Below are 14,095 nucleotides of genomic sequence, written 5' to 3' on the forward strand. Positions count from 1 at the left end.
TCATGCGAGGTTTGCCCAAGCCATCAACTGTTTGATTCCTCAGCTCCCGGCCTGACTCTAACCTCAGCACGTAGGTAGGCATGTGGGCTGGGCGTCCACCGTGCTGGAGCAGAGGCACCCGAGCACAGCTGGGTGCCGGAGGCTGCGTGCTCTTGCCATTGACCTTGTTTTCGATCACATTACGAGCCCTGAAGAACAGTTTCTGCGGTTGGCTCTCCTGAGTGTCACAGGAATCTATTCAGCATCTCCTTCAGAAAGGCCTTGAATTCGCCTTCCAAGGCCTCCACCGGGGCTCCTTTCAAAGCTCTTTCTTGCCCCCTTTCCATTTTCGCCCACCATCTCCTTCCCCTCCTCTCCCCAGCCACACATAGCCCTCCTCCCCCTCCTCCCCCTCCTCCTCCTCCTCCTCTCCCTCCTCCTTCCAACATGCCACACACAATCACGGGTTCTCTGCCTTTCAGAGCCTGGGAAGCGCAGCGGCCTACTCAGCTCTGCACCTTTCTTGCAGGCGTGGTTGCTAGGCCCGCAGGCTGCGGCTCTCCCTGAGGGCAGCAGGTGCCATGCCTGCGGCCTGAGCAGGGACTTGGGAGGATTCAGGACCCACAGATCATGTCTTCCTGGAGGGAGTGGGGGGTGGGGAATGGCACACTCACATTGTCCCCTCTCCATCCAGGACTTGGTTTATCTTTCACTTCACCTTTCCACATATTTCCTCACTTGGGAGCTTGTGAGCAAGGACGGCCCCTGGAGGGTTCTGTGACTTAGCGCATTTCCACCCACAGTGAGTGCTTAGTAGGAACTTGCCAAGAGAAAGTGGCCTGCGCTGCTGTAATGCAGGTTTGCAGTTGTAGCCTCTGATACGGAACAAGTACGTTTGATTCCTGGGTGCTTCTGTGGCAGCACCGGGGAACAGCTGCGTGCCTAATGGTGGAGACGGAGAGCAGTCTCGGAATCAGTGGACCATGTGGGCGTTAACAACATGACAGGGGTTCGGAGGGTCCTCAGAGGATCGCCCATTTCCCAGTCGCTTCCTGCTCAGTAGAGCACTGTTGGCACCAGCCGGGGCTCAGACTCGCCACATCCGTCATGTCCGTCTGGGAGCCCTCTTCAGCCTCGCCGCGCTCCAGATGTGGGGGAGCTGGGAGGACGGTGTGATCAGAGTGTGCAAGAATGCCAGGGAAGAGGAAATGGCGAGTGCAGGGAGCAGTGGGGGAGGGGAGGCGAGAGGGTGGGAGAGCGGGAGCAGGAAGAGAGCATCACGGGGACTGGCTGCAGGGGGCTGGGAGTGCTGTGGACTCGTGGGTCCCAGAGGGCAGAGCGTTTTCCTAGGTGGGAGTTATTATTCCCGTGGAGGGAGAATCACACTTCCCGCCAACCTCCAAAAGGACCCATATCCAGGACCAGTAGATAAGTAAGGTAGCAGATAAAATACATCTTCATTTTTAAATGAAGATGGAAAGTATATGGTTTTAGGAACCAGACTGCCAATTTACACATTTGCAGGGAAAGTAACTGCCCCGGATGAGTGTGATCATCACAGTCTTTCATCCCAGGCAAGGCGTCGTCTTCCGACCTGCAGCCACAGTCCCCTTCCTGACAGCACGGCCTTCCCTCCCTCCGGGACGCCCTCCCCTCCCCTCTGCATCATCTTGGGACCACTAGCTCATGCCTCACTGCAGGCGCCCAGCCAGCAGAGGGGTCCCCTGGGACTTGGGTCCCTGGGACTTGGGTCCTGCACGGAGAGATGGCAAAGCAGTTCTTGCTGCTGAGTGCCAGACCCCTCTCCAGGCCCCACCTGCCTGTCGGGGGGAGCCCCAGATGCTCCCCGGCAGCCCCCTTTTGGCTACACCTGGAGATTCCCACCCGATGGAAGTGAGGTCTGCAAACGTGGAAATCACACGGGTGTGCAGGTCACAGGTTCGCTCCAGGAGCAAGCGCACGCTCACCTCCTGCGTGTGCGCCAGCGGCTGATTCTGCAGTGGTGAACGAGGGCCCTGCCAGCCGGACCGCTTGGCAGTGGGGACGGGTATCTATTGTCGTCTAGAGGACAAAGGCTGTGATTGGCCCCACTTTAGAAATGACTTAAAATTCACTTCCATGTCAAAGGATGTTGGGCTGTGGCTTCAGTGCCTGGTGCCTTCGCTGCCGATTACTGTCCTTGCGAGTGAGTGACCTTTCAGGAAGGCCGCTCGCAAGTCCCGGTGGAGCCTCCAGGCTGGAGGTTTCCGTTTGCCCTCCATCTGCCCACTGGTAAAGCAAACCCAGAGGCCTCGGGGGCCAGAGAGCCAGGCTCCGCCTTCTCCGTGCTCCCTCTAGGGCAGCCGTGGGCAAACTACGGCCCGCGGGCCGGATCCGCCCGTTTGAAATGAATAAAACTAAAAAAATAAAAAGACCGTACCCTTTTCTGTAATGATGTTTACTTTGAATTTATATTAGTTCACACACACTCCATCCATGCTTTTGTTCCGGCCCTCCGGTCCAGTTTAAGAACCCATTGTGGCCCTCGAGTCAGAAAGTTTGCCCACCCCTGGGCTAGTGGCAGACAGTAAACAAGCACACAGCCAGGCTTTGCTTGACCCTCTGATTTGGAAGGCACCACAGCAGGCAAAGCTATCCCTGACCTAGTGCTTGGTTCTCGGCCGTGGAGCTAAGCACGTCACACGGGTCCTCTTCTACTCTCCCCACAGCCAACCGGAGTCAGAGCTTCAGTTCACAGAGGAGGAGACCGAGGGCCAGAGAGGGTAGGTGACATGTTCACGCCACCCAAATGGTAAGCGGAGGAACGTGGTCTCACACCCTGTCATCTTTCAACTTGAGAGTGAGCCCATCAACCCCATGCTGTCACCCCACCCCCTGAGGAGTAGGATGAGGTACCACTTGGGTGCTAGAGGGGCAGCCCAGGACCCTGTCCCCCCAAAGAAGATGGACCTGGCAAGGAAGACAGAGGCATGGAAGCCATCTGCTGCTCTACCCGCTCCCCTCAGCTAGGGGTGGGATGGGGGACAGCAGGGCCTCCAGCGCCCGGGAGTCAGGCCCCGCACTGTCAGCAAGAACAGACGCACCGGCTTCTCCATGTGGTGGGAGGGAGGGAGGAGGTTTTGGAAACAGCTCTGGGTTTGACTCTTGGATGTGGGTATCCTCTTCCAATAAGTGGAAATATTTACCTCTCTTGGGATTTGTGAGAATTAAATGCCTTGACAACGTTCCCCAGTTAGCACGGTGAGTGGTCACGGCCAAGCAGCAGTGAGCTAGGATCTGGTTCACAGAACAGTGTCTGCTCAGCAGGGGGTCTACCCCCGGCCTTGGAACCTGGACCTTGGATACATTTTCTGCACTAAACCTGCCCATCAGGTGGAACCAGTGCTGTCATTCATCACGCGAAGATCCGAAGGATCGCTGCGCTGGCTCAAGGGGTCTTCTTTCATGTGCGAGGCGCTCAATGGGTTTGACGGCAGGGCCCTCTCCCCCTTCCTGTAAAGTCCTTCATGGCTCCACCAGCCCCTTCGTCCTGGGCCTCAGCACCACTCGCATTCCTTGGAAGGAGCCCCTGCCTCCACCTCTGTTACTCATCCTCGCTGGCTGGACTTCCTCTCCAAGCACGTGTGTCCCTCACCCGCTGGAAGCACTGCTGGAACCTTCCACGCTGACGGAAAATGTCCTTGGCCTCCCAGTTGTGTTTCGCTTTGCGTTTTTGGCTCCCGCCTGCTGGTGTTACCCAACCTAAGGGATCACATTTTATGCAGAATTACTCTACCCCGCGCGCCTTCTCCGCTCACTTCCTCCCTTGCTCGTGGAGCATTTCCTTTTAGTACATCCAGGGTTTGTTCTCTTTTAATTGTGGGAGAATCTCATTAATCTCCATTTCTTGCTACAAAACTTTTTTTTTTTTTTTTTTAGTACTTTCCGTCTTTCGGCTGTGTTTTCCATTTCCTTTCCTCCCACGGCTCCTGATATCCAATAGAGGTGAACGGAGAAGACAGATCATCTGAAAAGGTGGGGGCTAGAGGCTGGAAAGGGAGCTATAGAGATGGGTGTGGGAGCCTGGGAAATTGGGTAGGAAAGAAAGAAAAGGGAAACTGCGTTTTGGAGAAAATAACAAGTAAAGTAAAACCAGATTGGCCTGTGTGGACATGAGCCACAGGGGGAATTATCCAGCTAATTTATGTGGCCAGGGAGAGACACCCAGATAATTCTTTCGGTCTGTGGCAGGGTGGGGTCCCTTTGAACCAGATTGAGTAGGTGGTGGAGGAGCCAAAATGTGGGGGTCACGGCCAGGTCAATGTAGAGGCCTGGCTGCAATAATGGGTGCAAAAGCCTTGGGCTTTGAGAGCAGTGAGAAAAAGGGGTGAGCCAAGGTCAGCTCAGGGTCAAGAGCAAGGATGTCAGGCCCAGTGGAGACAGCACTGTGCCTCTCCAGCCTCACCTCACTTCTGGGAAAGCACCCCTGTGGTCCTCCACTCTGACCTCACCTTGCTCCAAGGCAGCCAATCACGGAGAATCACAGAGTCACTGTGATTGGTTTACCCAAAATGAGTGACCCATGGCAACCAGCCCTGGGGTCGATGCTGCTGTTGCTGGGACAGAGACATGGGCTGTCCCTTTGTGCTGCTCTTTTGGGAGGATCTACAGGGCCACCATCCTTGCCTCATTCCAGGGGAAATGGAACCCACTAGGCCCTAGTGACAGGGGAAAGCAGAGCTGAGAGGGGAATTTAAGCCAATAAGTTTTCCTCTTCTTTGCTTAAGCCAGTTTGAGTTGAGTTTCTGCCACATGCAACACAAAGGAAGTCTTAATCAATACAATGAATGCCGTGCAAAAATGAGAACAAAAATAAGATCTGAGGCAGCAGGGACTGAAGAGAAGAAAAAACAAGAGAGTGACATGTGGGACAAGCTCATACGGGCTCCTGGGAACTGTGTGCGCCTCTTTCTAAATCATGTCAATGACTTTGCACTGGAGCTTGAAATAGGCGGGCAGTACAGGAGTATTTACACCACGGGAAGTGGCAAACACTACAAATTATGGCTTCTTGTCCCCCAACCTCCATCCCACAACCCACACCCCAGCAAGCCAGTTACTAAACATTTACCAGGACTCCATCTACTCAGAAGGGCCAGGTTTACGTGGGCCTGGCTTCCCAGACAGGTCTGAGAGTCTTAAAGCATGATGCTCTTACCAGTAATCTCTCTGGGTCAAGTTAAACAGATCATTGCCAACATTCCCCTCCACCCTGAGTGGCACAGACCCAGCCTACAGCTGAATTACATTTGAGCAAAGATTAAAAGGACTGAAACTGGTGGTTCTCCAGCTGCCTCCCTTCTATTTCTTCTCTCTTAATCTAGTCACTTTTTGTTTGTTTACTTGTATTAGGACTCTTGAAAATAAGTGACTGAAAGATAAATCAAACTGACTGGGGCAAAAAAGAGTTTGAATAGTCCAGCAACTGGTTTGGCTCTAGGCAGATCTGCAGTTAGAGGCTCTGACAATGACCTCCAGCCTCATTTTTACCCATCTCTTGGCTTTGCTCTGCCATGAAGAATCACAGATGCAGCCTTACAGCTGGCCTCAGCACAACCTTAGCAGAAAGAGAGGTTCTTTTTTTTTTTAACATTTCCAAGAAAAACCCTTTGGCTCTCATTGGCTTGGCTTGAGTCACATGCCCATCTCTGAACCAATCACTGAAGTCAGAGAAAGGGTAGCTGGGACTAGCCACGCCCACTCCTATGATTCAAGCTTTGGGTAAAATTCAAGACACTGAAATTCTTGACCAAAAAGAGGCCTTGGCTGTCACCTGTAATAGTCTAGTTTCCCAGCCTAAACTCTGACCCTGAACTCCAATGGGACACAGGAGCAACTAGGTTCCAAGGCACCCATGCTGTGAGACACCCAAATAAAAATACAATATAAGCCATCGGGCCCTTGGAGCACCGAGGAGATTCCCTGTTCCACCTGTCAGGAGAGTCTGGGTGTGGGCGTCTTCTTGCTGGTAGATGAGAGACAGGGGCCCAGTCTGACCTCACTGCCCCCGGCCCTCCTGCTGGGGTGAGCACGCTGGACACGGCTTGGCTGGGCTTGAGCCAGGAGCCCACCTGGACCCTGAGCTGGCTGCTGGCTCTCCTGGGGACTGACAGGACCATATTCCTCCCGTGTGCTAGCACTTTCCTCCCTGCATGCGGTTAGCACCTCTGGCCTCATGCCTGAACCCTGTGGACATCGGCTGCAGGTTCCTTCCACTGAGGATTCGTGCTCCTAAAATTCCCTTCTGCGGAGAGCAGAGACTCTCACTGTGCGGGCTCTGTGGCCTCCTGCCGTGGATCTGACCCTCGTGTTTCTCATCTGTCAAATGGGGACTAATATTCGTCTCACTCGGCTGTTACAAGGAATGTTTAAGTTTGTGAAGCCCCTGACAAGGAGAAGGAGCCAGTCAACGACTGGCGGGGGCGTTAGAACCAGCAGGACTTGGCCTTGAACCAGGACCCTCCTACTTCCTTGCCACTAGATCTTGATGAGTCACGTCCCTCTGAGCCTCCATTTCTTCTTGCATAGAACGAGGACCCCAGCACTCCCACAGTGGAGCCTGTTGTGTGTGCTGTCATAGTGGTGCTTCTTAAAGAGGGTGTTTGCTTGTCTGTACAGCATAGCTTCCCCTTCTAGAAACAGCACCTGAGCATGTGGTCTTGGTGAGGACATGGGTCAGGGTGCTGGGTTCCCCACTGACCAAGAGCTGGGTAAGTGCCAAGCTCAGCTACCAGACCTTTCCCTTTGGGAATCTGAATTATTTTTTCAAATGTATCTTAACTCTATTCATACAAAAGTCCAAAGTAACCTTCAAAGTTTTTTTATATTTTAAAACTTAAAGGAAAATAAATCTGTTTATAGATATCAGCCAGACTCATAGCTACACATAAAAATTATATAGGAGGATTATGAGCTCATCTACATCCATATCTGTTTTTCTCAGTCTTATTGGAATATGTATCACACAACTATTAACCGAGCAAAAGTTCAGGAACTATTATTCTTTATTTAATCTTTTCAAGTGGCTGCATAAAATGTTTAAAATTAATACAAACCATATTCCTGAAAAGCCCATTTTAGTTGCTCCTTGGGAATTTGAACTTGGAACAGACCAGCAAGGGCAGAAAAACAGTTGGTGTGCTAAGTAAATACATGCAGAACCCCTGCTCCCGGCGCCCGGAGCTGGCCTGGTTCCTGTGCTTTCCAAGATCTGCGTATCCACCTCCCTCCTCTTCTTCCAGCCAGGCCTAGCCTTCCGAGCAGTTCCTCTTTGCTTATGTTGGCCAGAGTTAGGGTTCTCATTCCTGGCCTTTGGGGAGTCGCACCTGAGAAGTGCCCCCGAGGGTTGGATTTATAACAGAGAGAGGATCCAAGCAAAATCTGCAAAGGGAAAAGGTGCCCCTGGCGATGACTGGAGACCAGGCGCCAGCTTCCAGTGTCCTCTCTGCTGGAGCCACAGGGACGCGCTGACCCCCCCGCAATGAGCTGTGACAACACGGGCGAAGTGTTGTCTACCAGGGATGCCCACGGGAGACTTGGTGCCCAAGGTTTGCACTGGGGGCTGGTCACAGGGGCACCCTCTACCTGGCAAATACTCTCCGCTCCCAGAAAGAACACGGATGTGCAGCATAAACGAGCTTACAATCCTGACGAGTTCGGAGGTAGGAGGAGCAGCCCCAGCCTGACGGAGTAGCCATCCCTAACTCCCGAGCACCCTGGCCAGGATTTAATGAGCTGGTTCATGGAGCGCGGGGCCCCAGAAAGGGACGGTGGCTTTGGAGGCTTCTCTCCCGCCACCCTGCCCACCTGCTCCTCAGCCCTGCATCATCCCAGACAACCTCCACCCCGTCCCCCTCCACTCCCTTCCTCCTGGCAGCTGGGTGTTCATTTAAAACCTCAGCCAGCTCAGTGTCTGCTGGCCACCCGTCTCCCCTGAGTAAGAACCAGCGAGGTGACCAGGCTCCAGACGCCATTCCCTCCTCCTCTCCTTCCAAGCCCCCTCCTCGGCCCTTCTCTGGTTTCCTCTCTGATGGGCCATATATTTGTGTTTTTATTTGCTTAGAGTTTCTTCCTCCCCAGTCCCTGGAATGTAACCCAGAAGGAAGGGACTTAACTTCGTTCATAGTTTTGTCCCCAGCAGAACCGTGTGATTGGCATTATAATCTGTAACATAAGCATCCCTGTCCCCGCAGAGAGCCATCGAGAATTCATCCTGTTTCTGCCACCACCGTGCTGTTCCTTGTCCCCAGATTTCATACTTCAGGCTCTCAGGCCCTTCTCTGCTAAGTCCCTGACCCCGCTCTTAGGATGTGGCAGGAGAAGAGAAAAGCCTCAAATCCCACTCCAGGCTCACCTGCGCCCTCGATGGCGTCGTCAAATTCCACCTGGAAGAGGTAGCCGGTGTTCCAGGCGTAGCGGCAGGCCGCGGCGTCATAGGAGACCCGGAGAGGGGGCAGCCCGGGGTCATAAACACTGTCCCTCCAGCGGATGTTGATGGGGGACTGCCGGGAGCCCCCGGGCTTGGAGGCTGGGCCCTTCCAAAGGGGGTGCACTGGGGACAGAGAGGGAGAGAAGGAGATCCTGATGCTGCACTGGCCTCACTGAGCCTGTTTGTGCTGATAATTAACTTTGTGTTAAAGTTTTTACCATTATGAAGGGGGAAAGACACATTTGTGACCAAATGAGCCACTTGAGTTATTGGGTATGTTATTTACCTTCTCCCTGTTGACACCCCCCCCTCCCCACACACACACACAGCCTCATCTGTAAGAACAAGGATAATCCTATATAGTAAAAGCCTAATATGCTGTGTCTGGTCAACCGGTTGGCCATTCAACCAAAGTGTAATCCTATCTAATAAAAGACAAAAACGGCAATTGACCATGCCTTCGCTATGCTTCCCATTTGGCTAATCAGGGCGATATGCAAATTAACTGCCAAGAAAGATGGCGGTTAATAGCCAACAAAGATGGCAGTTAATTTGCATACGCAGGCGCCAAGCGACGGAGCAAAGCCAGCTGGCCCCAGGCAGGAGCAGTGAGCGAAGGCCGGCATGGCGAGCGAAGAGCAAAGAGGGAAGCCCGCCGCACCCGCCTCCACCAGGCCCCCGGGGCCTGCGCAGCGAGTGAATCTGGGTGAGAAGTTAATTCTGTGGCTTGGTGTCCTGGCTCTCCTGGGGCCAGGGGTGGGCAAAACGGGAATCCCTGCTCTGAGAGTTCAGGGTCATGGGGAGCACACTGCCCCCTGGTGGAGCACACGAGTGGTGCCGGTGGCAGGGACCCTCTCAGACCAAATGCTGGTCAGAGACCAGGGTGGCTGGTGGGGTTGGAGACCCCCCCTGATGCGGACACTCTGCCATGCCCCTGGGGCCCGCGCGCAGTGAGTGAGGAGCTAAGCCCCTCTCCCGCCGTGCCGGCCTCCGCCATGCCCCCGGGGCCCAGGCCCCTCCCGGCGAAGAGTGAAGGCCTGGGTTCCGGGCACCAGAGGAAAACTGGTGCCAGCAGCCAGGGGAAGGGGCCCCCGAGGGGCCCCAACTGTGAGAGGGCACAGGCCAGGCTGAGGGGCCCACCCAAGTGCACAAATTTTGGTGCACCGTGCCTCTAGTATGCTAATGATATGCTAAGGATGTTCAACTGCTCGCTATGACGTGCACTGACCACCAGGGGGCAGATGCTTTGACTGTTAGGTTAGCTTGCTGCTGGGGTCTGGCAGATCAGGACTGAGTGAGATGGAGCCCTCCAGAGGTCCCTCCCGGCTGGCCAACCTCCCGCGTCCCTCCCTAGCCCCAATCGTGCACCGGTGGGGTCCCTCAGCCTGGCCTGCACCCTCTTGCAATCCAGGCTGAGGGACCACGCCCCCCGCGGAGTGCACAAATTTCGTGCACTAGGCCTCTAGTAGTATATAATAACAGCAGGTTATGGAATCCATGTTAGCTCCCACTCTGCCCAGTGCCCTAAAGCAATGACTGGCTGGGCTGAGAGAGAGAGCGGCCCGGGTGCCCTGCAGCTGTCCAGCGCTCTGCCTCTCCAGTTCCTGGTGATGGAAGGATGACAGCAGATTCAGAGCCGGAAAATCGGCCTCGCCTTTGTCTGGTGTCCTTTGTTCAGCCTCCTTCTGCTCTAACCCAGATCTGTACCCGGAGTGCCTGGCCTTCCATTGTCTGTTCTCTCCCAAACCCCTCTGAGCTCATAAACCGTGATTGTGTCTGGTGGGAAGCGACATTTAACACACACTGCCCTGCACTGTCATGTTCACGCCCATCCTCCCTAAGGGAAAACGGGGATTTACACGGCTGCACGACCCTTAGCATGGACAGACGCGGGAACAGCTAAGTGCCACAGAGGCAGCCTCCCCTGACCGGGGACTCAGCTGCCCCCCACACAGAGATGCAAGGTGCAGAAGAGTGGGGGTCTTTAGGGTGCATTTGTGACATTTCATGAAGGCTGAAGGGGCCGCCAATGATGAAGCCTCAGCATTGCACACCGTCCCTGCCACCGAGGGAAAGGTGTTGCCCATCACAGCCTGCAAAGGAGTGACGCCGCTTAAACCGTTCAGTAAGTGTTCACAGAGCTCCTCCCGTGGGTCCCAGGTTGGCCCAAGTGCAGGAAGGATGAGAGGCACATTGAACAAATCCGGACGACCCAGCCTGGAGCCCAGCCCAGCCAGGGTGAGCCGAACCCAAGCCCTGCAGACAAATGAGCAAGAACGGTTTGTTAAATGTTTGAGAGCACGCACTGGTGTGCTGCTGCAGGTTAGGGACCAGCTCAGCGGGGAGAAGCTCTGAGGTGGAAGGTTTGTTGGTTACCACGGGGATACTCCCTCCAGGGCCGACTTTAAGCTACCAACATGAAAGGCACTGATCACAGACTTCGGAAGAGATGCCCGCTGCTGGTAAAAGGTAGCTTACACACACACTGAAACATGGTCTGAGCACGCTTCATTGAAATGGTCCCTAAAATTATTTCTGAACATTTCATAACTCTGACTCTCTTGGGACCACACCACCAGTGATTCTCAATCATTTTTAGTAGCAAGTGTTCTTTCCCCCACAAATGAGATGTTTTGGCAAATCCCAATAAACAAAACAGTGAAGAGAACCCCTGGGATTCCCCCACCAGCAGTTTGAGAACTACCGCATAAATACAGCATAAACTGATTTAGGCACTCGATACAGTTACTTTGTTATTCTGTCCTGCACACGTGTGAAAGATGTGGGAGAGTATGGTTTGTAAGAATTAAAAATTGAACACCATCAATGTCTCCCAACAGGGTAATGGCTAAATACAGGGACATGCGTATGATGGCCCATGACGATAATAACAGTGCTCAGAGAGTTCTCATAAGATGCCAAGCACTGGTCCAAGCCTTTCTTTTCTTTTCTTTTCTTTTCTCTTCTTTTCCCTTCTTTTCTTTTCTTTCTTTTAATATATTTTTATTGATTTCAGAGAGGAAGGGAGCGGGAGAGAGAGATAGAAACATCAATGATGAGAATCATCCATCAGCTGCCTCCGGCTCGCCCCCTACTGGGGATTGAGCCTGCAACACGGGCATGTGCCCTGACTGGAATCAAACCGTGACTTCCTGGTTCATGGGTTGATGCTCAACCACTGAGCCACACCCACTGGGCTTATTACTCACCTTTTACAGGTGAGAAAACGAAGGCTCTGAAAGGGTAAGAAACTTGCCGAGGGGCAGGCATCCACAAAGTGGTGAGGCCAAGATTCCATCCACGTGGGCTGATGCTCTTAATGGTTAAACTAAGCACTCAGGGAGGACAGTTACTGAGAGACAGTGTGGAGATGTGTGCAGCTAAGAAAGAAAACCTAAATGCAGATAAGCATGCACAGTGCAGTACTTTTTGCTTTATGGAAAGTTTTGTGATGCGTGGATAGGTCTCTGTGCATGGGGAAAGCGTCAGGCAGCTGCACTGCAAAGCACTCTGGGAATTGGGGCGGAGGGGGACCTGCGGGAGGGTCTTCTCTGTGAGTGAATATGCTTCCTGTGGTTTGAAATCTCAGGTAAGTCTGGGGTGGGGCCTGAGGTTCCTCATTTCTCGCAAGCTCCCCAGTGGTGCTGCGGCGGCTGGTCTGGGCACCCCACTCTGAGTGGGGGTCACTGAACTGGGGCTGGGGGTGGGACCAGGCTTCCATCCCAGCCCCTGCTGGTTGGGGGCTTGAAGTGCATCCTGGTGACTTTGGTTTGCATCTCTGTGCCACCCTCGTCCTGGAGGACTCCGTGGGTCCCTGCTCTCGGAGGCCTATAGCAGCTCCTGAGCACCACAGACCTCTTAAAGCGTGGGCCCGGGCTTACCCCAGGCGTGTGGTCCAGCACGGCCCAGGCTGCTGCCCCACTTCACGGCCCGAGTGCTGGCCTGGCAGAACCCCAGTGGAGCCTGGAGTGCCCTGTGGTTTCGAGACAGAGTCCAGCATCGTCCTCAGGGGTGGACCCACAGACTCATGGGAAAGAGCTAACAGTGCTCACTGAGAGCCTGGGTGTGCCGGGCTTTCCACGCACCATTTCATCTCAATGCAGCCCCGTGGGACACCGAGTCATCCCATTGTATGGATGAGGACACGGAGGCTGGAGGGGCGGGGTGAAGCCACCGCCCAGGTCCCCCCGCAGACAGGTGTCGCCAATGCCTGGCCCCAGGAGTGACTGGCTCTGGGAACTACCCAGTCCTGGGAAGTGTGGACTATCTATGTCAGAAGCCACCTTAACAGCCTCCAGCGCACGCCCTTTGTCTGACGGAGGGAGAGTCTGAGACCCAGAAAGGGGAAAGGATGCGTCCAAGTTCACAGAGCATTAAGCACGCAAATGCCCGAGTGAGGCGGACAGAACGGGCAGTCCATGGACAGGGTGGCTGGGTGTACTTACTGCCTGTTTGCCGAGAACGTTCTCTGCTGGGGAGATTTGGAACTCTGATAACTGGCTCATTTGGTCCTTCAGGGCTGGATGTTTTGTAATAACAGCTTGTCTTAGGGAAGGGGTGCCTGTCTTGTTCCAAGCCTCTGGCCCTCCCAACCCCAACCCCCACCCCCATCCCAGGTGAATCAGGTTAAAGAACTCGTCTAAGGTCCCCACAGGAAAAGAGACAGAGCAGAAATCTGAACCCAAGCCTTCTGGCTCCAGGCTGCCTTCATTTTGAAAGACACCCTAAAGTTAGCTAAACGTCTAATTGCATTTGGGGAAACTGGAGGATTCTAAGACATTCTACTTACAAGCGTTATTCCTCCTTCTCTGCGCACAGGGCACCTGGGAGCACAGTCGCTCAGGCCTCAGCCGATGGCTTCGTAGAGCCCCCCACACCTGCTTGGCCAAGATGGAGAAGCCTGAGGTCTTCGCATGGTTCCTGCCCAGCATCGGGGTCCTGAGCATCTTGGGTCTGTCCCCGCGGAGCCCAATAAAGAGAGGGTCTTTCCTGCTATCCTCGCTTTGACTGGGAAACCGGTGGAGTGGATTGGACCCACTTCTTATTGTAAAAACTCACCCAAACCATGAGCCCTGGTAGTTAAATTTCAACCCAGGCCCGCCCTGGCTTCTGGGATGACACTTGGTTTGGCTTAGGGGTGGGTGCACTGGGACAAGTGGCCTTCACTGCGGCCAGGCCCCTGGGGTCACTGTGCTTTGATCTGGTAAACAGTGAGGTGAGCGGGACAGGGAGGCAGGCCTGCTGTGAGCCCGGGGAGCAGGTGAGGGCACATGGGGAGGGCGAAGTCCCTGCTCTTGGCATCGACCTCTAACCTAGAGTGAGCAGCTCTCCGGCCTCGGGCCGCTCCAGACCAGGCACAAAGCCATACTGTGTGTATGTACAGGGAACAATAGGTTCAAAAGTGCAGGGATGGGACTCAAAGCTGCTGGTGGGTGGGGCAGGTAAGCACGTGACTCTCTGCCTGGGACTCCTGGGAAAGCAGCCAGTCCCCTTCTCCATAAAACAGACTTGATTCGATACAAATGTGTTCTGCCCAAGTCAGCTGCCCTGGTTAGCCCAGGACTCCCGGGCTGCGGGGCCCCTTTCATGCACAAACTGTCCACATTTGGACAAAGTACTAGATGGTCCCTCTCATTATTCAACTTGTAA

General features: G+C 54.2%; 1 protein-coding gene across 1 annotated transcript in view; it reads right to left on the minus strand.

Annotated features, from left to right (window-relative positions):
- Nucleotides 1–13,392, minus strand: part of CA5A (carbonic anhydrase 5A) — a gene marked incomplete at both ends in the record, with an annotated part of 30,522 nt that extends 17,130 nt beyond the window's left edge. The window contains 2 exons of the mRNA XM_081106862.1: nt 8,372–8,569; nt 13,236–13,392. Coding sequence (XP_080962988.1) covers nt 8,372–8,569; nt 13,236–13,392 — 355 coding nt within the window. The remainder of the gene's footprint in view (nt 1–8,371; nt 8,570–13,235) is intronic.
- Nucleotides 13,393–14,095: the final 703 nt, after the last annotated feature.

Source organism: Myotis nattereri (genome assembly GCF_964212035.1).
Source record: "Myotis nattereri genome assembly, chromosome: 15".
NCBI classification, from domain to species: Eukaryota; Metazoa; Chordata; class Mammalia; order Chiroptera; family Vespertilionidae; genus Myotis; species Myotis nattereri.